This window comes from Vanrija pseudolonga, chromosome 2, assembly GCF_020906515.1.
Source record: "Vanrija pseudolonga chromosome 2, complete sequence".
Classification (NCBI taxonomy): Eukaryota; Fungi; Basidiomycota; class Tremellomycetes; order Trichosporonales; family Trichosporonaceae; genus Vanrija; species Vanrija pseudolonga.
The window spans coordinates 1,104,868-1,126,744 of NC_085850.1; the positions used below are offsets into that span (position 1 = coordinate 1,104,868).

A 21,877-nucleotide genomic window follows, 5' to 3' on the forward strand; every position below is an offset into this window, starting at 1 on the left:
ACACTGACACGATGCTGCACCCACTACGCAACCATGCAGTACATCACGCAGTCTACATTCGTGCGTCAATGCCGCCGCATCAATGCCAAGTATATAAAATGGGGTCGTGTCATGGACAATAGATGATGAACAGGGGTGGGGCTACTTTGCAGCCTTGGTCGGTGAGGTCGGCACGGCCGATACAGGCTTCTTGAGGAGGCCCTGGAACTGTGGAGTGTGAGCGGGGCTCAACAGACACACGTACGAAATTGTGCAGTGTCTCGTTGCCAGCCGGCGACGACGCGGGTTTTGTCGAGTCCTGCTGGGTGGCGTTAGTGTCGAGTTAACGAGCGGCAAGAGCAAACTCACCCTCCGGGCCACGCGCACGCGGTCCTTGCTCTCGTCCCCGGCGCCCTCCATCTCCTGCATGGCCTTCTCGACGCCGGGCAGGCTGAGGCCGCCGGAACCCATGGGGCCGACGACGCCGCCGAAGCGCTCGAGCGCTGCCTCGCTCGCGGGGTTGCTGGCGCCTGTTCCGCCCGCGCCCGCCGCCGCAGCGGCCGCGCGGAACTGGGCGCGCGGGTCGCGGTTCGGGTCCTTCTGGAGCACGTCGAGCTGGCGCGCGAGGAACGCCTGCTCGCCCTCGCTCGTGGTGGTGACTGCTGCGCCCGTGGCCGCCTTGGGCCGCTCCGTGTCGGGGATCATGGCCGTCCAGAGGTCCTCGATGCTCTCGGCATCGCTTGCACCAGACACACTCGCGTCCCATGCGCGCGCGACGCGCGCCGCGTCGAACCCCTCGCGCAGGACAGTGATCTTGCCGTACGAGTCCCAGCCGGCAGGCACCATGACGGCGTCGCGGTCGAGCGCGTTCGCCTTGTGGCGGAACGGGAAGCGCGCTGGCGCTGCTGCCGCCGTGGCGTCGGCAGCCGCATTCGCCGGAGGCGAAGCGTACAGCCGGTGGAAGAGGTACTCGCGCAACAGGCCATACGAGCCGTCCTGCGTCGGCGCAGTGTAGAACAGCGCCGCGCCATACGCGAGACACACGGTCCGGAGCACCTGCTGGATCCAGTCGGTGCGCTCCTCCCACCCGCCGCCCTTCATGCCCATCTCGTCGCCGACCGCGTCCATCTGGTCGGCCCGCGTGCACACCACCACGAGCGGCACGCCGTGCGGGTTAAGCGTGAGCGTGCCCTGGCCCAGGGGGAGGAGCGGGCCCACGCCGGCGAGCGACGGCGCGGCCGTGCCCGCACCACCGGCAGCAGGCGCGGGGCCAGCAGGCTCGGCGTAGTGCTGGAGGTAGGACTGCACTGGACACGGGCGTTAGCTCAACTTGTCGCGCGCCGCCCACGCAACTTACATCTCTCCCGCAGCTCGTCGCCCTCGCCGCCAACGCGCGCGGCCCACTCGTCCACCCACTGTAGCCACGTGAGCAGCTCCTTGATCATGCTGCTCGGCTTGGTCCAGTCGAGCACAATGACGACGGCCGTGTCCTAGTATGTGTCAGTGATGCGGGTCAGAAGCCGCCACAGCCAAAAGCCCAGCCCACGCACAGGTAAAGGCCTTGGCGGGAGCGAGACGTCGATCAGGCGGAGGAGGCTGGGGTGCGACGAGGGCGGGTAGAAGATGGATACTGGGGGTGCTGCGTCTGCGGTGGGGTGGGTCAGCTCAGCTGTTTTGTCTTGCTCGCGCGCATCGCTACACTCCGTTCGCCCGCGCTCGCGCTCACCCTCGTCGCCGTCGGCGGCCTGCAGCACATCATACCCCACGGCGAGCGCGTCACTCCTCGCGCCCCGCCGCCGCCCGACGAGCCGGTCGAGCAGGTGGCTGCGCCCGCGATTCCGCTCGGCGAGGAGCACGACGTTCTTTCTCCCGAGCGCCTTTTGGCGGTCGGCGCTCCGCAGGATGTCGGTCCACAGGTCTGGTGGTGCCGGTTTTGAAGGGCCAGCAACGGCCGCGGCAGCGAGGGACGCGAGCGGTGCGGCAGCGCTCGCGCTGGCGGGCGAGGGCGACGCAGGGCTCGATACCGCTGCTGATGCTGCTGCTCGCCGCGCGGGCGAGGGCGCGGTCGGTGTCGTTGCCTGCATTGGTGTTTGGTTGTTGTCAAAGGCTGGCTGGCTGTGGTGGCCCGTGTTTCGACCTCGTCGTGGTGGTCGTCGTGTCGTGGTCGTCGCGTTAGTGGCAACACGCGCGTGCTTTTGCTCCCGTCACAACAACGACTGCCATACACTTTTGATGCATCGTCGTCTCTCAACATGAAATTGTGCTTTTATGGGTGCTTTACTGCGCTTGCTATTGTGTTGTTTCTCGTGAACCATGCTACGGACGCCTACTACTGATAGCCCTGGTACTCGCCCTCGTATCCATACACGCCAGGCTGCTGCTCAAACCCGCCCTGTGGCCAGTAGCCCTGGGGGTAGAAGACGCCGCCCTCGGCACCAGTAGCGTACGGGTTGTATCCTGGAGGATAGTAGCCCTGCACAAAGCTGTCGGGGGTGCCGGTTGGGAGGGGCACGCCGTGTGCCAGCTGGGCCGAGTCGGCCGTCGCGTCCGAGGATGGCGACTTGTCGTCACCACGGATAGGAGGACGAATCGCAACCTTCTGGTTGGGGCGAGGGGGCATGAAGTAGCCCATTTGGCCACCAGCGTACGGGTTGAGGGGCGAGCCGGCGCGCGGGCGGAGCGCCGGGTTGAAACCTTGACCTGGGCCTGGGACGGGTCCACCGTTGGGGAAGAAGCTCGGTCCAGAGAACGAGCCTCGGGGTTGGAATGAGGGCTCGGGGGTGTAAGGCTGGGGAGGGAAGCCACGGCCGTGGAAACCGGAGCCAGATGGGGGGCGGAAGTTTGGGTTGGGAGCGCCGCCAGCGCCAGACGAGCCAGCGGGGTAGAACTCGGCGGGCATGTAGCCGCTGCTGATCGACCCGTTGTCGCTGCCGAGGGCGTGCACTGGCGACGGGTTGGACGGCGTGAAGGGCGGAGGGATGGGGCTGTCAGAGACGGGGGCCGCGCCAGATGCCTCGGATGCAGCTGCCTCGGACGGCGGGTTGGTCGTCGCGGCCTGCGAGGGCGGGGTTGTTGATGGTGCCCGCGCCTCAACGGCTACACCACCACCGGCACCTCCAGGAAGACGGATCGTGACTGCGGTACCGTCACCAAGCAACGACTCGGCGGCAGGCTGGGTCGCTGTGCCCTCGAGGGCCTTGTTGGCGCGATCGGGGGACGGCTCGGGCGTTGGCAGGTGGGCGAGGGCATGGGCGTGGTGGAAGCCGCCGCGGAAGCCACCACGCATAAACGCTCCACGGCCACGACCACGGAACGGGCGGCCACCGCGCACATCATCCGAAGCAGAAAACTCTGCAAAACCGTCATGGCCCCACTTGGTCGTTTCCGACTCGCGAGGGTGGCGACGCCCCTGGCCGTTGGCCAGCTGGGGTTCGAGCTTGTCCATCTCGGCCAGGCGCGCGCCGTTGGTAGACTGCGGTGTGGGTGGTGTAGATGTAGAGTGCTGAGGTTGCTGCTGCTGTTGCTGCTGGAGGTGCTGCTGCTGGAGGTGCGGGGGAGCGAATGGCCCGAACCCAAAGCCGCCTCGACCGCGTCCTCGAGGCACTCCCCGGAACGCTCCGCGAGGGACTCCACGCGGTGCACCGCGTCCACGCCAATGACCAGCCATGTTGCCCGGTCCCGAGAAGCTGCCCTCGCCAACTCTCTGGTCGTGCATCCAAAAGTTGCCGACTCGAGGGGTGACTTTGGGGTCGACAGCCACGCGCGGGTATGCGACGCGGCTGTTGCGAACTGGACCGGCAGGCGGAACAGGGTCATCAAGCGTGATCGCAGAGGTCGAAGCAGCGAGCGACGTGTCGACAGCGTCGTCGGCGGCCGCAGGTGTCGAGGGCTCCGACTTGGATGTGGACGCCGCCGCAGTGGTGGTTGCCGCCTCGGTGGCTGACGTCGGATCCGAAGCAGCAGCTGGAGCAGCAGCGGCGCCGCTCGCCTCGGCTGCCTTGCGCAGCTTGCGTGCAGCCTTCTGCTTGTCGCGCTTTGCCTGAAGCTTCTCCTCGAGACGCTTCCTCTCCTCGTCGGTGAGCTCGCGTGACACCTTGCCGCCGCGACCGCGACCGCGGCCACGGATGGACATGCCTCGCGCCGCGCCCCAGTTGCCACGGGACAGGTCGTCGAACGAGACCTCGGGCAGGTTGTCGACCGGGTCATCGGCCCACGCGGCGGGGGTTGTCGAGTTGGCGTCTGGAAACGTGGGCGCCGCGCTCGCGGCGGGGGTTGGCTTGCTTCGTGTCGAGGCGTCTGATGCGCGCGCCGGTGCGCCCTCAGCCTCTGAAGCGCTTCCGCCGTCCGAGTCGGAACCTGCGCGGCGGCGCGACTTGCGCTTTGGCTTGGGCTTTGTCTTCTTGGGCTTTGGCGCGGCGTGGGTCGTCGAAGTCGCCGTCGTCGCTCCAGTCGTAGCGGGCGCCGCGGCGATCACTGGTGCAGCCGCTGGCGTTGCGTTGTCGGCCATCTATGTGTATGCTCAGCACGAGCTGATGTATGCAACACGTCGTGACGTACCTTTGTGTACGGATGGAGGATTATAGAGTGCTGTTCGAGTCAGTTGGGTGGCGAGAGAATGTCATCGATCAAGACAACACACGCGTTGAAATATAAACCCTGGGGGCTTGTTGTTTGGCTGATGTGTGTGTGGGGGGGCGTGGGCTCGTCGGGCTTGCGCGCGGGCGTGTCTGCCGTTCCCTTTTGTGTGTATGTTTTGTGTCAGTGACTGCCTTGCGGCGGTCGTGGGGGGTATCCAAGAGTTGTGTATTGTCACGAGGACAATGAAGAGTCAAGATGACAGACGTTCTGGAAAAGTGACGAGAGGTGCTGGCTGGCTGGGTGGGGGCCACAGGAGAGCCGCCCCCCTCATGACGAGAGAGGACGTTCCTGCAAACAATCGTATTTTTAAAAGGGCGGATCAAATAATGCGCCCCTACTTTTGCCACCCAAAATCATGAAACCGGGTTCCTCTCAAATCATTCCGGCGATCATCCATCGACAAACCGACCACTCTTTAGCTTTCAGCTTTCAAAGCAACACTACAACACGCCTCTTGCGGCCACGGCAAAGTAGTCACCATGGCGCAGACCCAGCCAGACTACTACGCCGTGCTCGGCGTGGCCCGTGACGCGCCAGACTCGGAGATCACACAGGCCTGGCGACGGCTCGTCCTCGTCGTAAGCCACCCCCTCTCGTCGTCCCCGCTGACACCCAGAGCCACCCGGACAAGCAACAGGCAGCAGGCAAATCCGCATCCCCAGAGCCAAGTAATGACATTGTTCTCATTAACGAGGCGCGCGCCGTGCTCTCGGACCCGGCAAAGCGCGCGGCCTTCGACGCGCAGTACGAGGCGCCCAGGCCACCTCCTGCCGCCGGGCCACGGATACGGGAGCATGTCTCGCTCGAGGTCTTTACTCCTCACCCCGTGGACGAGCCGGAAAAGTACACGCACCCCTGTCGCTGTGGACACGAGTACGTCGTTACCATCGACGACCTCGAGGCCGGGGTCGACGTGCTCGGATGTCCCGGGTGCGGAGAGTACATTGTCGTCGAGTACGAGGAGGTCGAGGAGTAGGTAGAGGGCCGATGGGGATACCATGCATTTTGATACCCGGTGTCGTTGGGCTCGTGGGGTAGGGTGTACCGACGAGCCACGCGGGGCGGACGGCGACGGGCTCGATGGTCTCCCACGATGAGCTCGTGCTCGTGCGTCCCTCGGCCGCTGTTCAGCCACACCCACGGCTCTACGGCATGAAAACGGGGGTTCAGTCAGCTCCAATCCGCCGTTCTATCCCCAACAGAAGGCTCTGCAGACGAGCCAGCCGCCGTGGAGGGGGTGCCGCCGCCTCGGCGCCAAAACCACTTCTTCCCCCCAGCCTTCCAAAACTGCTCCGTCCACAGACCACACTCGGATCACATAGATGCAACACCACCCAGATCATAAAAGGAACGATGTTCATAAAGTCGCTCGCTGCGTCTAGCGCAGCGGCGTTCAGCTAAAAGATAGAGTACAAAGGCTCGAGGCGAGTCGAGGGCGAAGGGGGTGAACGAACGAAGGAACGAACGAGCGGGCGAACGGACAAAGAACGAAGGTGATGGTGATGGCCGGGCCAGAGGCGGTGGCGACAACGCTTACGCGCCGAAACCGTAGAGGGTACGGCCCTGGCGCTTGAGGGCGTACACGACGTCAAGCGAGGTGACGGTCTTGCGCTTGGCGTGCTCGGTGTAGGTGACCGAGTCGCGGATGACGTTCTCGAGCTGGCGGGCGGCGTGAGCAGGGCCTCGTCAGTCGCGAGGGGAAGCACTCACGAAGATCTTGAGAACACCACGCGTCTCCTCGTAGATGAGACCCGAGATACGCTTGACACCACCACGGCGCGCGAGACGGCGGATGGCGGGCTTGGTGATGCCCCTGGAGTGGGTCAGTATGGAGTATGGGGACTCTACCCACTGGATGTTGTCGCGCAGCACCTTGCGGTGACGCTTAGCGCCGCCCTTGCCGAGGCCCTTGCCGCCTGGGGTGTGAGCATGCAGTCGGGTTGTGCAACGTACCCTTTCCACGACCGGACATGATGGATGTTGTTGTTGTTGTTGAGGTAGGGTGGGGTGATCGAGTGCTGCGGTGTCAGGTTGTGGTCTGCTGCGGTAGAGGAACCACGCACAAGTAGTGTTGGGCTCGCTGATGGAGAGAAGTACAATGCCAAGATTGAGATACATGCACGCTGAGTGATGGCTGATCGCCGACGTCGCCGGGAACAGCTGCTGCAGCGGCGCGGAGGCGGCTCCGACGGGAACGACCATCGTGGGAGAGTCGCGATTCGCCGTCTCCGATCTACAACGGCTGGCGTTTTCGCGGTCTATCAATGTCGTCTGCCACTCGACTTACTCCCCACCACGACCATGTTCCTCAGCGGCCTCTTCTCGCCGCTCTCGCGCGCGGCGTTCGCCCCGGCCGGCCCATCACGTGCATTCTCCGCCACGGCGACCGCGCAGCTGATGAAGACGCACAAGGGCGCCGCGAAGCGCTTCAAGAAGACGGCGTCGGGCTTGGTGAGTCGAGTTCGGCGATGCCTTCCTTCATATGCTTTGCTAACTATCGTCCCAGTTCAAGCGCGTCAGTGCAAAAGAGCTGCATGCAACAGTATCAGAAGCTAACCCTCCCCGCAGTCGCAGTGCGGAAAGCAGCACCTCAACACGGGCTTCTCGGCGTCCCGCATCAACCGCCTCCAGAAGGCGACGTACGCAACAAAGTCGCAGGTGGGTCGGCCGTGCTTGTTTGCTGGCTGCGCTGACGCCGATTCCAGTCCAAGACGCTCAGCAGGTTACTCCCGTACGCTTAGATGCATAGACTTGGCGTGGAGCCGTGGGCGGGAGGCGGCGGACGTGACCCGCTCGCCCGAGTGATGGGCTTGTGGCCGGCGTGGAGTAGAGACGCTCTAGATGTCGCTGACGGACCACGGATGCGCTGACTTCGTGTGGGGATGCCTGTTTTTGGCTGAACCATCGCGTGCACCTCTCCAACCCCCGTCACACCCTCGTAGACATGCCCAACGTGCATCTGACGCCCCCATGCCCTGCCATCTAGGCTATAATGCAGTATCTCTGTACACATGCTAGCTCGACTACTTCTTGTCCTTGTCTTCCTTCTGCGAGTCCTCGAGGCTCATGGCGATAGCGCGCGCGATAGCAGCCTCCTCGTCCTCGTCCTCCTCGTCCTCGGCCATGAGAATGTCGTGGTCGTCGGGGTTGTCGCCGCGAGACAGTGCCATCGCGCGGGCGAGGAGCGCCTCCTCCTCGTCATCCTCGTCGAGGTACTCGTCATCGTCGCCAGCAGCCTCGGCTACTGTTGGGTCGTTGGCATTGGACAGAGGCGCCGTGATGGCCTCGGTGAAGCCCGCAGCGTGTCCTGCTTCGGGGTTGGCGGGCGCGGCAATGTCCTGAGGGATAGCGCCGACGTCGACAGCAGTATTTGAGCTGACGGCCGGAGCCTCGCCGCGTCCACGCGCCTGCCTCTCCTGCTCCTCCTGCAATGACATGCGCAGGGCCATGGCGAGCTCGGGGTCGCTCGAGGGGTCAAAGTCGTCCACGCCAAGGTCGCCGCCGCCGCCACCGCCGCTGCCCGACGCTCCGGCACGCTCGGGGTCGAACAGAATAGGCGACTGCTGGATCACGTCGGAGAGAAGGTGGGGTCCTGGTGGGACCGAAACGAGGTGGCTGCGGCGTGAGTAGAAGCTCAGTCAGGACCACGGTACTCACGACTCGCCGTCGCCGGCAGCCTCGACGAGCGCGCCGAGCTTCTCGTCGTTGGCCATACCCTCGTCTCCAAACGTGACAATGTCGATGAGCACGTTGTTCTTGCGCAAGCGCTTGCCGAGCTTGACAAGCTCCTCCTTCGTGTCGTCAATGGGCGAGCCGACGAACACGACGACGCGCTGGCGCTGGTTCTTGTTCTCGCGGTGCTTAAGGGCGAGCTGGGCGACCTGGATCGACGTGATCAGGTCTGAAACACCGCCGATCGTGGCCTTGTTGAGCGCCGAGAGCAGCTTGCCAATGTCGTTGGTGGGCGTCACGAGGAGGGAAGGCCTGAGGTGGTGTAAGTGGAGGTCGAGAGGGTGCACAAGGGTGACTCACGACTTGCCAGCCATGGTCATGAGGCCGACTGCCGACTCGGGGTTCGAGTCAGTCTTGGCCGAGAAGACGGTCGAGACGGCCTGCGACTGGGCGAGGAAACGCGTTGGTGTGTAGTCACCATTGCTGCGAGGTCAGCCGGGTTCGATCAACGCCGTTCAGCTGTACACACCGCATGTACTCGGAGTTGTCGAGCCTGGAGCTGTCAGTGACTGTGTACCACGAGATGACTGTGCTTACACTAGCATGCACGATTCGAGCGGCATCGTGACTAGTTGTTGCTTTGGGTAGTAGTTGAGTAGAAGTTGAAGGAACCGACCGCTATGCAACAACACGCAGCTGCACTGATGGACGACATGACACACTCCAGTGACGACGCGCAACCACTGTCGGTGAGCATGACGCTGGGCAGGCCAAGTGCCACATGCCGAAACTCCGAGGGGGACAGCCAGCAGCCAGCGACGTGGGCGCGTACCGAGGTGGGAGTCGGCGGTGGTTGCTGGCGTCACTGCAGCCTGGGTGGGTGTGTCCTGGCTGGGTGGGTGTCCTGGCTGGCTGGCTGGCCTGGCGGGCCTGGCTGGTCGGCTCAGCCAGCAATGTGCCCCACCCAGGCTTGCACCCGCTGCACCCGCCCATTCTGCCGCCCCCCCTGAACATGCGCCCACAGCGTCACCGCATTTCACTCTGCTCACCCAGTGCCTCCCCCCCCCCTTCTCCCGCCTGTACGCCCCCCTCTCCCTGGTCCCAGCAGTCCCCTGCCCCCGTCGTCGTCCACTCTCCACGCCGCACCTCCCCCCCCCCTCCCTCTTAACCTTCTCTCCTCTCCTCGTCTCTTCCCCATCCATCCAACAAAGTATAACAACGCAGGCAGTAAAGCCAGCTCAATCACACTCTCACTGCTCTATACACCCCGCATACTCGTAAGTCTTCAAATCTCACAGCTGCACGCTTTTTTCGGCGCTTGAAACGGCCTACCATGACTACCACCCCACCCACTCCCCTATCATGACGTGTCCGATGAGCCTTCTTTTCATCTACGGGCCTCTTGATCTGGCCACCGTCCAAGGACACCTGGGACACCTCGGACGAGCACAAGCCGCCTAGGCAGTCTCCTCTTCACTATCAGAGCTCGCTCGGCGATGGATGCAGCTGGCTCCACGTCGACAGACGTACCTCAGCCACCACTCGCGGCGGGGCACAGCATCCCGCAGCGGGGCGATGAAGCCACCATCCAGACGCATCGTATGCGTCGTCTGTATCCCTCTCCCCATCCAGAGACCGTAGCGCCGCACGATCCATACATATCAGCGCTGACCACTCTGCTTTGACTTTAACAGATAGACTCTTTTCACAATGTGAGTAAAAAAACGGCGCCGAGCAAAGCTCGAGCAATCCGCGCGGTGGTCATGATGGAAGCTGACGACGCCACAGGGAGGACGAGGGTATGTCTACCATTTCAACGCTGTCGGCGCGATTGGTGACGTAGTTGTGCTAACCACTGCGTTCTTCACAGTCGCTGCTCTTGTGAGTGCTGCTTCTCATGCGCCCCAGTAGTATGAGCTCACCAGCGCCCCCAGGTTATCGACAACGGTTCCGGCATGTGCAAGGCCGGTTTCGCCGGTGACGATGCCCCCCGTGCCGTCTTCCCCTCGATTGTTGGCCGTCCCCGTCACCAGGGTGTCATGGTCGGCATGGGCCAGAAGGACTCCTACGTCGGGTACGTGTCATGATGGTGGCTGACTTTACGCCATTCCCATTGGTTGTGGCGCGTCGTGCTGACGCCTCGCGCAGTGACGAGGCTCAGTCCAAGCGTGGTATCCTTACCCTCAAGTACCCCATTGAGCACGGTATCGTGACCAACTGGGACGACATGGAGAAGATCTGGCACCACACCTTCTACAACGAGCTCCGTGTCGCCCCCGAGGAGCACCCCGTCCTCCTTACCGAGGCTCCCCTCAACCCCAAGCAGAACCGTGAGAAGATGACCCAGATCATGTTCGAGACCTTCAACGCCCCCGCGTTCTACGTCTCGATCCAGGCCGTCCTTTCGCTTTACGCTTCGGGCCGTACCACCGGTATCGTCCTCGACTCGGGTGACGGTGTTACCCACACTGTCCCCATCTACGAGGGTTTCTCGCTCCCCCACGCCATCCTCCGTCTCGACCTTGCCGGCCGTGACCTTACCGACTACCTCATCAAGATTCTCATGGAGCGTGGTTACCCCTTCACCACCACTGCCGAGCGTGAAATCGTCCGTGACATCAAGGAGAAGCTCTGCTACGTCGCCCTCGACTTCGAGCAGGAGCTCCAGACTGCCGCCCAGTCGTCGCAGCTCGAGAAGTCGTACGAGCTTCCCGACGGTCAGGTCATCACCATCGGCAACGAGCGCTTCCGCTGCCCTGAGGCTCTCTTCCAGCCCTCGTTCCTTGGCCTTGAGGCTGCTGGTATCCACGAGACCACCTACAACTCGATCATGAAGTGTGACCTCGACATCCGTAAGGTGAGTAGTGACATTGGGAGTAATCTGAGGGCCGCACTGACAACCTCTTAGGACCTCTACGGCAACGTCGTCCTCTCCGGTGGTACCACCATGTACAACGGTATCGCCGACCGTATGCAGAAGGAGATCACCGCCCTCGCCCCCTCGTCGATGAAGGTTAAGATTGTTGCTCCCCCTGAGCGCAAGTACTCGGTCTGGATCGGTGGTTCGATTCTCGCTTCGCTCTCCACCTTCCAGCAGATGTGGATCTCGAAGAACGAGTACGACGAGTCTGGCCCCTCGATCGTTCACCGGTGAGTCTCCAGGCCGCGAGCGCGTTGCGTCGAGTCGTTGCTAACATTGTCACAGAAAGTGCTTCTAAGCGCATAAGTCTCGCTTCCGAGCAGCGCAAGCTGTTGCGTGGTGTTAGGTGGATGAGTAACGACGGCACAGAGCCGACTTCTATGCAAGAAATGATGTATGGTTTTCTACATTCCGAGGCTGTGCATGAAAAGAGTTGTTGCAGAGGTGTGGCAGAGAGCAAGAGCAATGTCGTGCGAGCATGTTTGGATGGTGGTGGGGACTGACAGAGTGACTGTCGGGTAATTATGACTTTGCTCAGTCACCCGCTGTGCTGTAGTGAGTGCCACGGCGGCCTTCCTTCATGTCACACGCGCGTAAGGGAGACTAGGCCCCAAGGTCCCATCTTCCCAGCGGCCTTAACGAGGTCACCCAGCAGACCCATCCATGGTAATTAAAACGTCGTGGCTTCCACGCCTAGAAGGGGGTGAGGTGGGGGTTGGGGGGGTGGATGGATGGCGCATGCGTTGGGGACGACGGTGGGGACAGCATCGGCCAACTGCCACAGTGATGTGGCCCCTCGCTCCCTTGGATTCGGTGGTGGCCGAGCCGGCGGCGTTTGGTGGGCGGAGAAAAAGCAGTCTCGCAGACTTCCTGAGGTCGCTCGCCGCTGGAACGGGCAATGTCTCACACATAGAATGCAGGGCGCCAAGGGGCGGGCTGGCGGGCTGAGCTTGGCCGCGCCGCGCAGCCCTGCCTGCCAATGCTGAAATGCTTGGCTCTCTGTCGGTGCACGCGGGCCGGCGGGCGGCGTGTGTCTGGTTCTCCTCTGCATGCAAGTGCCTCTCGCTGCTCGCTGCCTGCCCGCGCGGACGTGACGTCCGCTTTTACTGGCTGCTGGGGCTGTCGTGCAGCGGGCGACGGGCGACGGGCTACGAGGGCCTCGGTGACGACTGCGGCGACGACGAGCGACGACGAGCGACGACGGCGCCCCATTATTATTGCGGTGAGGCTGCGCGTCGTCGGCGATCGATCGTGTTCTGCGACGGCGTGGTGATCGTCGCCACCATGCCACCGCCATCCATCCAGCTCTATTCTTTGCCCAGTGTCGGGCTCGCCGACAATCGTCGTGCAACGCGTAGAATGCATGTCGCGTCCATCAATGATGTGCAACAGGCCTGGACTGCGGCATGCTGCCTGCCACTGCACTGTGCTGCGCCGAAACAACACCAGTCGGCCGGGGGTCAAAAGTAGGGCCGATGGGACTCTATTCCCAGCGCGCCAGTGACGTCAGTGTGCTCGGATCGAGTGAGTTGGACTCCCACGTCGCTGTTTCTTTTGGGCACAGCGCGACAGCGCGACAGCGCCAGAGACGCAGAGACGCTGCGCAGACATGCTGCCGACACGGCGACGAGGCGCGCTCGCAGCGACCCCTGATGGCCCACGACACGTCTGGCCTGCCTGCTGGGGCTGCTCGCTCGCTGCCCAGGCTACTTAACGAGCCGGACGGGTTCCCAGGCCTCTTGCACACGTTCTTCTTGCCTACGAGCTCACTAGAACGCTAGCTACACTACTACATACCGCTCACTCACAATGGCTCTCGGACGACACGTAGACGTCGACAAGCTCATCGGCGAGTGCAAGGACCACCGCGCGTTCAAGCACAGCCATGACAGGTGGGTTGGGGTGGTGGTAGCGACCATGGCTGACGAGCAGCTTGGAGCTCGTCGACATCCCGTACGCCTCTCGCTACGACAACCAGCAGGAGGTGCCGCGCTTCAGACTCCCCCAGGACGGTGTCGGCGCCGATGTCGTGTACCAGATCCTCCACGACGAGCTCATGCTCGACGGTAACCCGAACATGAACCTTGCGTCGTTTGTGAGTCGCTGGTGCTGTGGGCAGCAGCGAGAGAGAGCTGACCCGCCAGGTCCACACCTGGGTCCCGCCCCAGTGCGAGAAGCTCATGATGGAGAACCTCAATAAGAACCTCGTCGACCAGGACGAGTACCCCGCCGCGCAGGACATTCACGACCGCTGCATTGTGAGTGGGCAGCATTGGGGGAGCGAGCTGACGCCCAGTCGATGATCTCGCACCTGTGGCACTCGCCCGCCGGCTCGTCGATCGGCACAGCCACGACAGGCTCGTCCGAGGCCATCATGCTCGGCGGCCTCGCCCTCAAGAAGAAGTGGCAGGAGCGCATGAAGGCCGCCGGCAAGGACATCCACAACCCCGGCCCCAACATCGTCATGGGCGCCGAGGCCCAGGTCGCGCTCGAGAAGTTTGCGCGCTACTTTGAGGTCGAGGGGCGTCTCGTTCCCGTCACGAAGGAGGTGGGTTTGGGGGTTGGTGGGCGCAGCAGCGCTGACGGGCCAGAGCAACTACGTCATGGACCCCAAGAAGGCCATTCAGTGTGTCGACGAGAACACGATCGGCATCTTCGTGTGAGTGACGGCGGGGATCGGGCGGCCACAGGGCGGTGCTCACGCTATCCGTAGCATCCTTGGATCCACCTACACTGGTGTGTTTGAGAACGTCCAGGAGATGTCCGACCTCCTCGACGACTACGAGAAGAAGACGGGTATCAGCATTCCCATTCACGTGGACGCCGCATCGGGTGGCTTCGTCGCTCCGTTCGCGTACCCCGACTACGTGTGGGACTTTACGATCCCCCGTGTGCACTCGATCAACGCGAGTGGTCACAAGTACGGTCTGTCGACCGTCGGTGTGGTGAGTGGTGTTGTGTGGCAGAGTGGTCGGCGAGGCGTAGGCTGATACGACGACCCCAGGGATGGATCATCTGGCGCACGCCCGACCACCTCCCCAAGGAGCTCATCTTCGAGCTGCACTACCTCGGCGAGACAGACTACTCGTTCAACCTCAACTTTAGTCGCCCCGCACACCCGATCCTGTCGCAGATGTTCAACTGTGAGTGGCTAGCCAGCTGCAGCACTGACCACCAGTCCTCAACCTCGGGTTCGAAGGATACCGCAGAGTCAACCTCAACGACCTCGCCAAGGCGCGCATCCTGTCCCGCGCGCTCGAGGGCACGGGCTACTTCTCCATCCTGTCCAACGTTCATGTGCCCAAGCCTGTCGCGGAGCGCGGCAACTTTGGCGACGGTGACGCAGAGTACTACCACGAGGGTCTCCCCGTCGTGTCGTTCCGCTTCACCGACGACTTCAAGAAGCAGAACCCCAACCTGCAGCAGTCGTGGATCCAGAGCCAGCTGCGCTACTATGGCTGGATTGTGCCTAAGTAAGCTGGTGTTGTGGTGTGAAGCTAACGCCTCAGCTACCCCCTCCCCCCCGCGTGCGACGACACCGAGATCCTCCGTGTCGTCATCCGCGAGTCGTTCTCGGGCGACCTGTTGCGCAAGCTCGTTGAGGACATCATGTCGACGTGAGTACAGCGTGCAGCGGCCATGACTGACGGGCAGCGTCGAGAACCTCCTCAAGGACCAGGGCCCGTCGTTCTCCATGTCCCACGGCGCCGGAAACGGCAAGGTCAAGGACAAGCACGCCAAGTGGGACTCCAAGAAGATCAAGGTGGGTGCGGCAGGACGTGGCAGAGCTGACGACGTGCAGGACAACCACAAGACCCACTCCAAGGTCTGTTAAGTGCTAGAAAGTGGTGTAGAACATCTCTTTATATATGAATTCATCCAAAGGGTATCAAGTGCCTCTGTTTATGCAAGCTCTGCGCTGTGTGGTGGACGTGCGCGGTCTGCGTCGTGCCCCCTGTCACCGGTGAGATAGCGAAGCCGGCTGGCATCTGGCCCAGAGGTCGACGCGGTGCGGCCGTGCACCCTGCGTGCCGGCGTGTGCTCTGTGGCACACCCACTGGCCGGCGCTTGTGCCACAGGCGCGACAAGTGACGAGCGACACTCACTCAACGGCAAGCAATGGGAATGCATGACTGCATGCACGCAGCCCAGAGTCAGTCTGACCTGTCTCGCGCCGAGCCATGATGTCATGCAAGGCAGGACGCAACCACATGGCAACATGAGACATGTCTCAGACCTCAGGTGGAACAGAACCACAAGTTCGATTTTCTCGCCAGCCGGCGTCGCGCAACCGCTCATTGTCCTTCCAGGTTCTTTGGTCCTGCAGCGTCTGATCACGTGTTCAACATCAGCGTCGCAGGTTCGAGCCCCCCTGTGACCTTGTCCGACATTCGACATTTGCAAGGTGCACAGACTCCCACCCAGCGAGCACTGGGTGGCGAGTCCGGTCCACCGCCTGGTGGGACCGGTGTGGGCGGCAAGGTCCTCCTGACCCACCTCGGTGTGGGAACAGGAGTACCTTGTTGCGACTCGTTTTGATGCACGTCGCGTCTGCAGCTGTAGGGATTTATGCACTATGCAAAAGGACGTTCTCGACGTGATGGTCGATATGGTCGCGCTGGTTTATCCCACCGCGCCCACCATCATGGCATTCACGTGACCAACATTAGTCGCTTCGTGAACGCGACGCGTCAATCAACCTCCCGCCTCGCTCACCCAAACATCCAGTGACATCGCCGTCGCCGAGCAGCACCCACTCAACCCCGCATCAGCATGGTGGCTCCGAGGACCTCGGGGATCACAGAGGCGCAGGTCCACGCGTTCCACCTCGGCCTGCTGCCCGCGAACGGACGCGCGACAGCTCCTGCTGCCGGCCCTTCCTTGCCGCGCGCTAGTGGTGAGTGCTGAATCTTGGAGCTCGAACCAGCACCCATGCTCACGCCGCAGCGAACGGTGCCAGCACAAGCCGCAAGCGCCCGCTCTCGCTCCGCGCCTCGACCTCGCGCGCCGCTGTGGCCGGTAAGCCAGCTGCCGCCGCTTCCCTGATGCGAAAGCTGACACCGCAGACGACGACGACGCCGGCGCCGACGAGAATCACCTCGGCCAAGACCTCGGCGCTGATGATGACGACGCAGCGCCAGCTCCAGCGCCCAAGCGCTCGGCGATAGCGAGGCAGCGCATGCGCGTCGTCGTCCAGATACCCCTGGCCAGCCGGCGCCCAGCCAACCGGTGTGCGTCACCCGACCCCCTGGCAATCGAGCGGCGTCCGCGGTCTGGGCTCGCCGCTGACAGACGGTCACGCCGTGCGACATGGCACGCCTCCGGCGCCGTTGCTGCGGCGCCCGATAGCCCCGGCTCGCGTGCACCGGCTGCGTCGGCGCGTGCACCGCGCCTGTCTGACTTTGCGGTGCACGCCTTCCACCTGCGGCACAAGCAGACCCTTAGCGCCGGGATTGGCGGACTGGGCGGTGGGCGCGGTGGTCGCGGTCGCGGCGGCGGCGCCGAAGGCGATGCGATAGTCGGTGGCGACGATAGGATTGTGCCTACGTCAGCCGGCCCATCACATCGGCGTGAAGAGAATAGCAGCGCAAGTCTCTTGGCGAGAAGGCAAGGCCCCCCGCACGCGCACACGACAAGAAGCGCAGTCACGCCAGTTGCGCCAGATGATCATGATCACCGCCCGAGGAATGGCTTGGCGGCCACTGCCGCTCCCAGAACGACGCTATCGACGAAAAACAGGCGTATCACCAGAGCGGACGTCGATTCGTTCCATATATCTGCTGGAACAACACCTCCACTCGCCGCTCGCCACAGCGCCAAGACTGCGCACGAGGCCGCCGCGACCTCCCGCACCACTGCAGTGTCGAGATCCGACTCGGTGCCGGATAATCTTGCTCAAGCATCTTCCCGTGCACGTTCCCTGCGATTGGAACGTGGGTCAGTGTCACCGCTCGCGACGAACGGTCGCCGGCGATCATCGGCCGGGAAATTTGTGACCTCAGACGACACCCCCTTGTTGGCTGTGCCCACCGTGAAGACATCATCCGAAGTCACTAGCTCCAACCGGGCACCAGCGACAAGGCACAATGCAGGAGCGCCGCCGCGCGGACTGTCCGAGGCAGAGGTATTTTTGTACCACCAAACCCATCCCTTGAGACGTGCCCAGCGTGGTCCCGTTGCTGCTGTGGCGCTCGCCGCAGTGGAGCTGCAGCAGCAGAACTTCAGTCGCTCCTCGTCGGCAGCAGTTAGTGACGTCATTCCGAGCTCCCCCACGACCGACTTCACATTTCTCGTGCCGTCCTCCTCGCCGCCTTCACCATCTGCATCCATGCCGCCATCATCATCCCAGTCGCATCTGCGTCAAGGCTTCTCTCTACTCCGGCGGTTAGTAAATAGTACACCCGTGATTCGACGCCAAGATGACGAAGAACCTCGGGGACCACGTTGGGTGGTGAACACGCCAAGGTAAAAAAGATAAGCCAGGCCCTCACCGCACCGTATTGTACTGCGTTTTACGGCCCGGCCCCCGGTACGGTGATGCACATACGTACGTGATACGATGTCGCGGTGTGGAGCCGAGCTCCCTGCGGGCGAGCCGCAAGAGAGAAAAAAAAACCTCAGACTAGGTGGAGTGCCTGCCAAGTACGTCAGGCTTGGCGTTTTGCGGCAATGAGCCAGCGGCGGCATGTGGGGCTGGAGCCGCTGCACCTGGGTCATGATGGCTCAGGGGCCGGATCCATGCCGCCAAGTGGGGCCAAGAAACCGCTCTCGGCGTTGTATGGTGCTGCCCACACGTTTGCGACACTCGGTGCGCAACCTCGGAGCCTTGGCTTCTTGGCTCTACTGCGTATGCCTAGAACGCAGCGGAGGAACGGCTTTGGTGACATGTCGCCATGGTCGAGTTGGGGGCATGCTGGGAGCGGGCGGAGAGGGCATCTATAAAAGATAGCCAAGCCGCCCCACCACGTTCTGTTTCTTCCCAACGCCTTATCATGTCTCTGGAGAAGCAGACCTCAGACTCGACACAAGTACACCACCAGAAGGAGGAGTTGCCGAAGAGCGTCGGCTCGGACGCGACAGCCGTTGTCACCGCCGTCGGCGCCGGCAAGGTCCTCACCTTTTCCCCACACACCGCGCTCCCCGGCAAGGTCCTCGAGGCGCTCAATGTCGACCAGAAGATTGGCTTGAGCGACGAGGAGGCCGTTCAGCGGCTGGCGCTGTACGGCCCCAACCGTATCAAGCCACCTCCGAAGCCGTCTCTCATCAAGATTTGCGCTCGCCAGGTCGCCAACGCCATGACCCTTATTCTAAGTGAGTCGCCGGGTTTCACCACCACGTAAGCCAGCTGGTCAGCCACTAACCGGCCCCACAGTCGCCTGTATGGCCGTTTCGTTCGGCACGCTCGACTGGATCTCGGGCGGTGTCATTGCTGCGCTCGTCATCCTCAACATCACTGTCGGCACCCTCACCGAGTGGGAGGCCGAGAAGACTGTCGCCTCGCTTGAGTCGGTCGGTGCGCCGATCGCCACCGTCGTCCGCCACTCCGCCACCCAGACCGTTACCAAGCAGATTGCCGTCGACGAGGTCGTCCCCGGCGACATTATCCAGATCAAGAATGGTGACATTGTCCCCGCTGATGGCCGCGTCCTCGAGGGTGTCAGCAACCTCGAGTGCGACGAAGCATTCCTCACCGGCGAGTCCCTCCCCGTCGCCAAGCAGTGGGAGCCCGTCGACGAGGAGAACTGCCCCGTCGGCGACCGAGTCTCCATGGTCTTCTCCGGCGCCCAGGTCACCAAGGGCCGCGCCTTCGCCGTCATCACCTCCACCGGTATGGAGACCGAGATCGGCACCATCGCCAAGGCCCTCCAGACCAAGGCTGCCCGCACCGAGACTGGATTCGCCGCCTTCCTCCGCAAGACCAAGGTCGCCCTCGGTCTCGCCGACACGACCCCGCTCCAGATCAAGCTCAACTCGCTCGCCTACATCCTGCTCATTGCTTCGCTGTTCATCGCCCTCATCGTCGTCGCTTCGACCGGCTTCAAGAACGTCCCCATGACCATGGCTACCTACGCCGTCGCTGCCGCCGTCTCGATCCTCCCCGCCTCCCTCATCGCCGTCGTCTCGCTCACGCTCGCCCGTGCCTCCACCGACCTTGCCAAGCGCCACGCTCTTGTTCGCCGCATGGACGCCATCGAGGCTCTTGCTGGTGTCGCCAACGTCTGCTCGGACAAGACTGGTACCCTCACCGTCGGTCGCATGGTTGTCCGCAAGGCTTGGGTCCCTGTCCTCGACGCCCGCGAGTCGGCCACCGCCCCCACTGAGACTTCCCGTGGACAGACGTACAGCTTCGAGACTGGATCGGACCCCTTCTACCCCCGTGGTGAGATCATTCCCGACACGGCGCCCCTTATCCCGAGCGGCACTTTTGCCATCAACACCTCCAGCGGCCCCGACTCTTCCGACGACGACCTTGCCCCCATCGAGCCTTCGACCATGGAGGAGTCGCTCCGCGACCTCGCCATCTGCGCCGGTCTCTGCAACCAGGCTACCCTCACCCGCCCCGTCGGGGACGAGGGTTGGGAGGCCAACGGTGACCCCACCGAGGTCGCTCTTCAGGTCGCTGCCCACAAGCTCGGCTTTGGCAAGCCCTTCCTCACTGGAACTGCTGCTCACAAGGCCCCCAAGGACAAGAAGTCGGACCCCATGGGCCGCCGCGCTTCGCTCGTCCGTGCCGAGCCCATCAACGGTCACTACGAGCAGATTGTCGAGCACCCCTTCGACTCGACCATCAAGCGCATGTCCATCGCCTACCGCTTCGTTCCTCACACTGGTATGCCCCCCAAGATTCTCTGCCTCCTCAAGGGTGCCGTCGAGCGTGTCATCGACTGCTGCTCGACCGTCCGTGACCAGCCCATGACCGAGGGTGCCAAGGCCGACATTATGAAGAAGGTTGACGCCCTCGCCTCGCACGGTCTCCGTGTGCTTGCCCTCTGCGGCAAGTATGCCCCCATGGACGCCGAGGAGGCCATCAAGACGACCCCCCGTGACGAGTTTGAGAAGAACTTTGCCTTCCTCGGTCTCGTCGGTATCTTTGACCCTCCCCGCAAGGAGTCTCCTGGTGCCGTCGCCGACTGCCACCGCGCCGGCATCACGCCTCGCATGCTTACTGGTGACCACCCCTCGACTGCCACTGCTATTGCCCTTCAGATCGGTATCCTCGAAAAGTCGTACTCCAAGTCGGCCGTCATGACCGGCCAGCAGTTTGACTCACTCTCCGACGAGCAGGTTGACGCGCTCGACGACCTCCCGCTCGTCGTTGCTCGTTGTGCCCCCGAGACCAAGGTCCGCATGGTCGATGCCATCCACCGCCGCAAGCAGACTACTGTCATGACTGGTGACGGTGTCAACGACTCGCCCGCCCTCAAGCGTGCCGACGTCGGTGTCGCCATGGGTACCGGTTCCGACGTTGCCAAGCAGGCCGCCCGTATTGTTCTTACCGACGACAACTTTGCCTCTGCCATCCGTGCCATTCGCAAGGGTCGCTCCGTCTTCAAGAACCTGTCCAAGTTCCTGCTCTACCTCCTCTCGGGTAACGTGGCTGAAATCATTGTCCTCATGATTGGTCTCGCCTTCAAGGACGAGAACGGCCAGTCCGTCTTCCCCATGTCGCCCGTCGCCGCTCTCTGGATCAACACGCTCGCTGCCGGACCCCCCGCCATGGCTCTTGGTCTCGAGCCCACTGCTGCCGACGCCATGGACCAGCCCCCGACCAACTTCCAGCGCATCTTCACCCTCGAGTTCTACATCGACCTCCTGTTCTACGGTGTTGTCATCGGCTCGGTCTCGCTCATCAACTTTGTCATTGTCCTCTGGGGCTACTTCCCTGGTGACCTCGGCAAGGAGTGCAACGAGCGCCACACGTCGGCTTGCGACCCCGTCTTCCTGGCCCGTTCGACCTGCTTCGCCACTCTGGTTATCATCCTCATGATCCACTCGCTCGAGTGCAAGCACACCTACAACTCGATCTTCCGCACCAACCTCCGCGACAACAAGGTCCTCCTCTGGTGTGTCGTCGTCCTCACCCTCTCGACCTTCCCCGTCGTCTACATCCCTACGATCAACGACAAGGTCTTCCTCATGGGCTCGCTCACCTGGGAGTGGGGAATTGTCTTTGGCATGATCATTGTCTACCTCATCCTCACCGAGGCTTACAAGTGGGCCAAGCGCGTCTGGGCTCGTCGTCGCGGCATGGTCACCAAGCCCAAGACCGACCCGTACGACAAGACGCTCGGCATGGAGAAGACGATCGACTACCGCGACCAGGTCTAAGGGGTTGCGCACTCCCTCTCCTCCCCTGCCACACGTTGTAAAAACACCCTCTTTGCATCAAGAAAACCACTATACCAAAACACCACGACAACGTGCGTCGGGACACTTTTTTCCATCCTCCAATATCTTAGAACCCCGCAAGTCTATCATCTCATGACACATCAGGCGTGAAAGCCGCCAACAGGTGCTGGCTACTGCGCCCCGCACGTGTAGATTGTAGCGCGCAGACTGCATGCATCAGAAGTCTAGTACACCGTCCTGTTCTCCCTCCTCCCCGCAGTGCCTTGCCTCGCTTGCACGAGATACCAAGTAGTGGGTCGTGATTGGTGTGGGGAAGTG

General features: G+C 62.7%; 9 protein-coding genes across 10 annotated transcripts; 6 read left to right on the top strand and 3 right to left on the bottom strand.

The window, feature by feature from the left end:
- Window positions 1-55: 55 nt before the first annotated feature.
- Dync1li1 (Cytoplasmic dynein 1 light intermediate chain 1) lies at window positions 56-4,486 on the bottom strand (the record flags this gene model as incomplete). Its single annotated transcript, XM_062768704.1, has 8 exons — window positions 56-207; window positions 245-301; window positions 349-1,286; window positions 1,337-1,469; window positions 1,530-1,624; window positions 1,706-1,971; window positions 2,310-3,451; window positions 3,770-4,486. 8 exons carry the CDS (start codon window positions 4,484-4,486, stop codon window positions 142-144), a joined length of 3,414 nt encoding a protein of 1,137 aa, XP_062624688.1. The 3' UTR covers window positions 56-141.
- Window positions 4,487-4,999: 513 nt separating this feature from the next.
- On the top strand, window positions 5,000-5,635 carry dph4. The gene is made up of 2 exons (XM_062768705.1): window positions 5,000-5,195; window positions 5,234-5,635. Exons 1-2 carry the CDS (start codon window positions 5,097-5,099, stop codon window positions 5,591-5,593), a joined length of 459 nt encoding a protein of 152 aa, XP_062624689.1. The 5' UTR covers window positions 5,000-5,096; the 3' UTR covers window positions 5,594-5,635.
- Window positions 5,636-5,959: 324 nt separating this feature from the next.
- Window positions 5,960-6,714, bottom strand: H4.1_0 (Histone H4). The gene is made up of 5 exons (XM_062768706.1): window positions 6,681-6,714; window positions 6,571-6,635; window positions 6,470-6,533; window positions 6,328-6,430; window positions 5,960-6,276 (listed from the first exon to the last, which is right to left on the bottom strand). The coding sequence occupies exons 2-5, from the start codon at window positions 6,587-6,589 to the stop codon at window positions 6,151-6,153; spliced, it is 312 nt and encodes a 103-aa protein (XP_062624690.1). The 5' UTR covers window positions 6,590-6,635; window positions 6,681-6,714; the 3' UTR covers window positions 5,960-6,150.
- Window positions 6,715-6,918: 204 nt separating this feature from the next.
- On the top strand, window positions 6,919-7,732 carry rpmI (50S ribosomal protein L35; the record flags this gene model as incomplete). Its single annotated transcript, XM_062768707.1, has 3 exons — window positions 6,919-7,068; window positions 7,186-7,275; window positions 7,323-7,732. 3 exons carry the CDS (start codon window positions 6,919-6,921, stop codon window positions 7,356-7,358), a joined length of 276 nt encoding a protein of 91 aa, XP_062624691.1. The 3' UTR covers window positions 7,359-7,732.
- On the bottom strand, window positions 7,641-8,957 carry RPN10 (26S proteasome non-ATPase regulatory subunit 4; the record flags this gene model as incomplete). The annotated part of the gene is made up of 5 exons (XM_062768708.1): window positions 8,887-8,957; window positions 8,819-8,842; window positions 8,650-8,772; window positions 8,275-8,601; window positions 7,641-8,232 (listed from the first exon to the last, which is right to left on the bottom strand). Exons 1-5 carry the CDS (start codon window positions 8,910-8,912, stop codon window positions 7,641-7,643), a joined length of 1,092 nt encoding a protein of 363 aa, XP_062624692.1. The 5' UTR covers window positions 8,913-8,957.
- A 434-nt stretch (window positions 8,958-9,391) lies between these two features.
- Window positions 9,392-11,652, top strand: CNAG_00483_1 (actin; the record flags this gene model as incomplete). 2 transcript variants are annotated; one of them, XM_062768709.1, is made up of 6 exons in its annotated part: window positions 9,392-9,566; window positions 9,984-10,001; window positions 10,197-10,363; window positions 10,438-11,146; window positions 11,198-11,439; window positions 11,495-11,652. In XM_062768709.1, 4 exons carry the CDS (start codon window positions 10,245-10,247, stop codon window positions 11,505-11,507), a joined length of 1,083 nt encoding a protein of 360 aa, XP_062624694.1. In that variant the 3' UTR covers window positions 11,508-11,652. The 2 variants fall into 2 exon arrangements, with proteins under 2 accessions (XP_062624694.1, XP_062624693.1); XM_062768710.1 differs by lacking the exons at window positions 9,392-9,566; window positions 9,984-10,001 and adding an exon at window positions 9,865-9,888 and having other exon boundaries at window positions 10,224-10,363.
- A 1,307-nt stretch (window positions 11,653-12,959) lies between these two features.
- Window positions 12,960-15,133, top strand: DCE (Glutamate decarboxylase). Its single transcript, XM_062768711.1, has 11 exons — window positions 12,960-13,101; window positions 13,142-13,304; window positions 13,354-13,467; window positions 13,506-13,757; window positions 13,801-13,868; window positions 13,923-14,154; window positions 14,214-14,352; window positions 14,388-14,682; window positions 14,719-14,826; window positions 14,864-14,972; window positions 15,012-15,133. Exons 1-11 carry the CDS (start codon window positions 13,019-13,021, stop codon window positions 15,042-15,044), a joined length of 1,596 nt encoding a protein of 531 aa, XP_062624695.1. The 5' UTR covers window positions 12,960-13,018; the 3' UTR covers window positions 15,045-15,133.
- Window positions 15,134-15,936: 803 nt separating this feature from the next.
- Window positions 15,937-16,783, top strand: LOC62_02G002203 (uncharacterized protein; the record flags this gene model as incomplete). Its single annotated transcript, XM_062768712.1, is given in 5 exon segments — window positions 15,937-16,106; window positions 16,157-16,228; window positions 16,276-16,438; window positions 16,502-16,727; window positions 16,745-16,783. The coding sequence occupies 5 exon segments, from the start codon at window positions 15,983-15,985 to the stop codon at window positions 16,781-16,783; spliced, it is 624 nt and encodes a 207-aa protein (XP_062624696.1). The 5' UTR covers window positions 15,937-15,982.
- Window positions 16,784-18,105: 1,322 nt separating this feature from the next.
- Window positions 18,106-21,538, top strand: cta3_0 (Calcium-transporting ATPase 3; the record flags this gene model as incomplete). The annotated part of the gene is made up of 2 exons (XM_062768713.1): window positions 18,106-18,520; window positions 18,582-21,538. The coding sequence occupies exons 1-2, from the start codon at window positions 18,202-18,204 to the stop codon at window positions 21,536-21,538; spliced, it is 3,276 nt and encodes a 1,091-aa protein (XP_062624697.1). The 5' UTR covers window positions 18,106-18,201.
- Between the last annotated feature and the right edge of the window lie 339 nt (window positions 21,539-21,877).

Coding starts and splice junctions, on each gene's coding strand:
- dph4 (XM_062768705.1), top strand. CDS start 5,097: ATGGCGCAGACCCAGCCAGACTACTACGCCGTGCTCGGCGTGGCCCGT. Junction 5,196..5,233: donor GGCGACGGCTCGTCCTCGTC/GTAAGCCACCCC, acceptor GCTGACACCCAG/AGCCACCCGGACAAGCAACA.
- H4.1_0 (XM_062768706.1), bottom strand. Junction 6,431..6,469: donor GTGCTGCGCGACAACATCCA/GTGGGTAGAGTC, acceptor GACCCACTCCAG/GGGCATCACCAAGCCCGCCA. Junction 6,277..6,327: donor GTGGTGTTCTCAAGATCTTC/GTGAGTGCTTCC, acceptor GCCGCCCGCCAG/CTCGAGAACGTCATCCGCGA.
- DCE (XM_062768711.1), top strand. CDS start 13,019: ATGGCTCTCGGACGACACGTAGACGTCGACAAGCTCATCGGCGAGTGC. Junction 13,758..13,800: donor TCGTTCCCGTCACGAAGGAG/GTGGGTTTGGGG, acceptor CTGACGGGCCAG/AGCAACTACGTCATGGACCC. Junction 14,353..14,387: donor CCTGTCGCAGATGTTCAACT/GTGAGTGGCTAG, acceptor ACTGACCACCAG/TCCTCAACCTCGGGTTCGAA.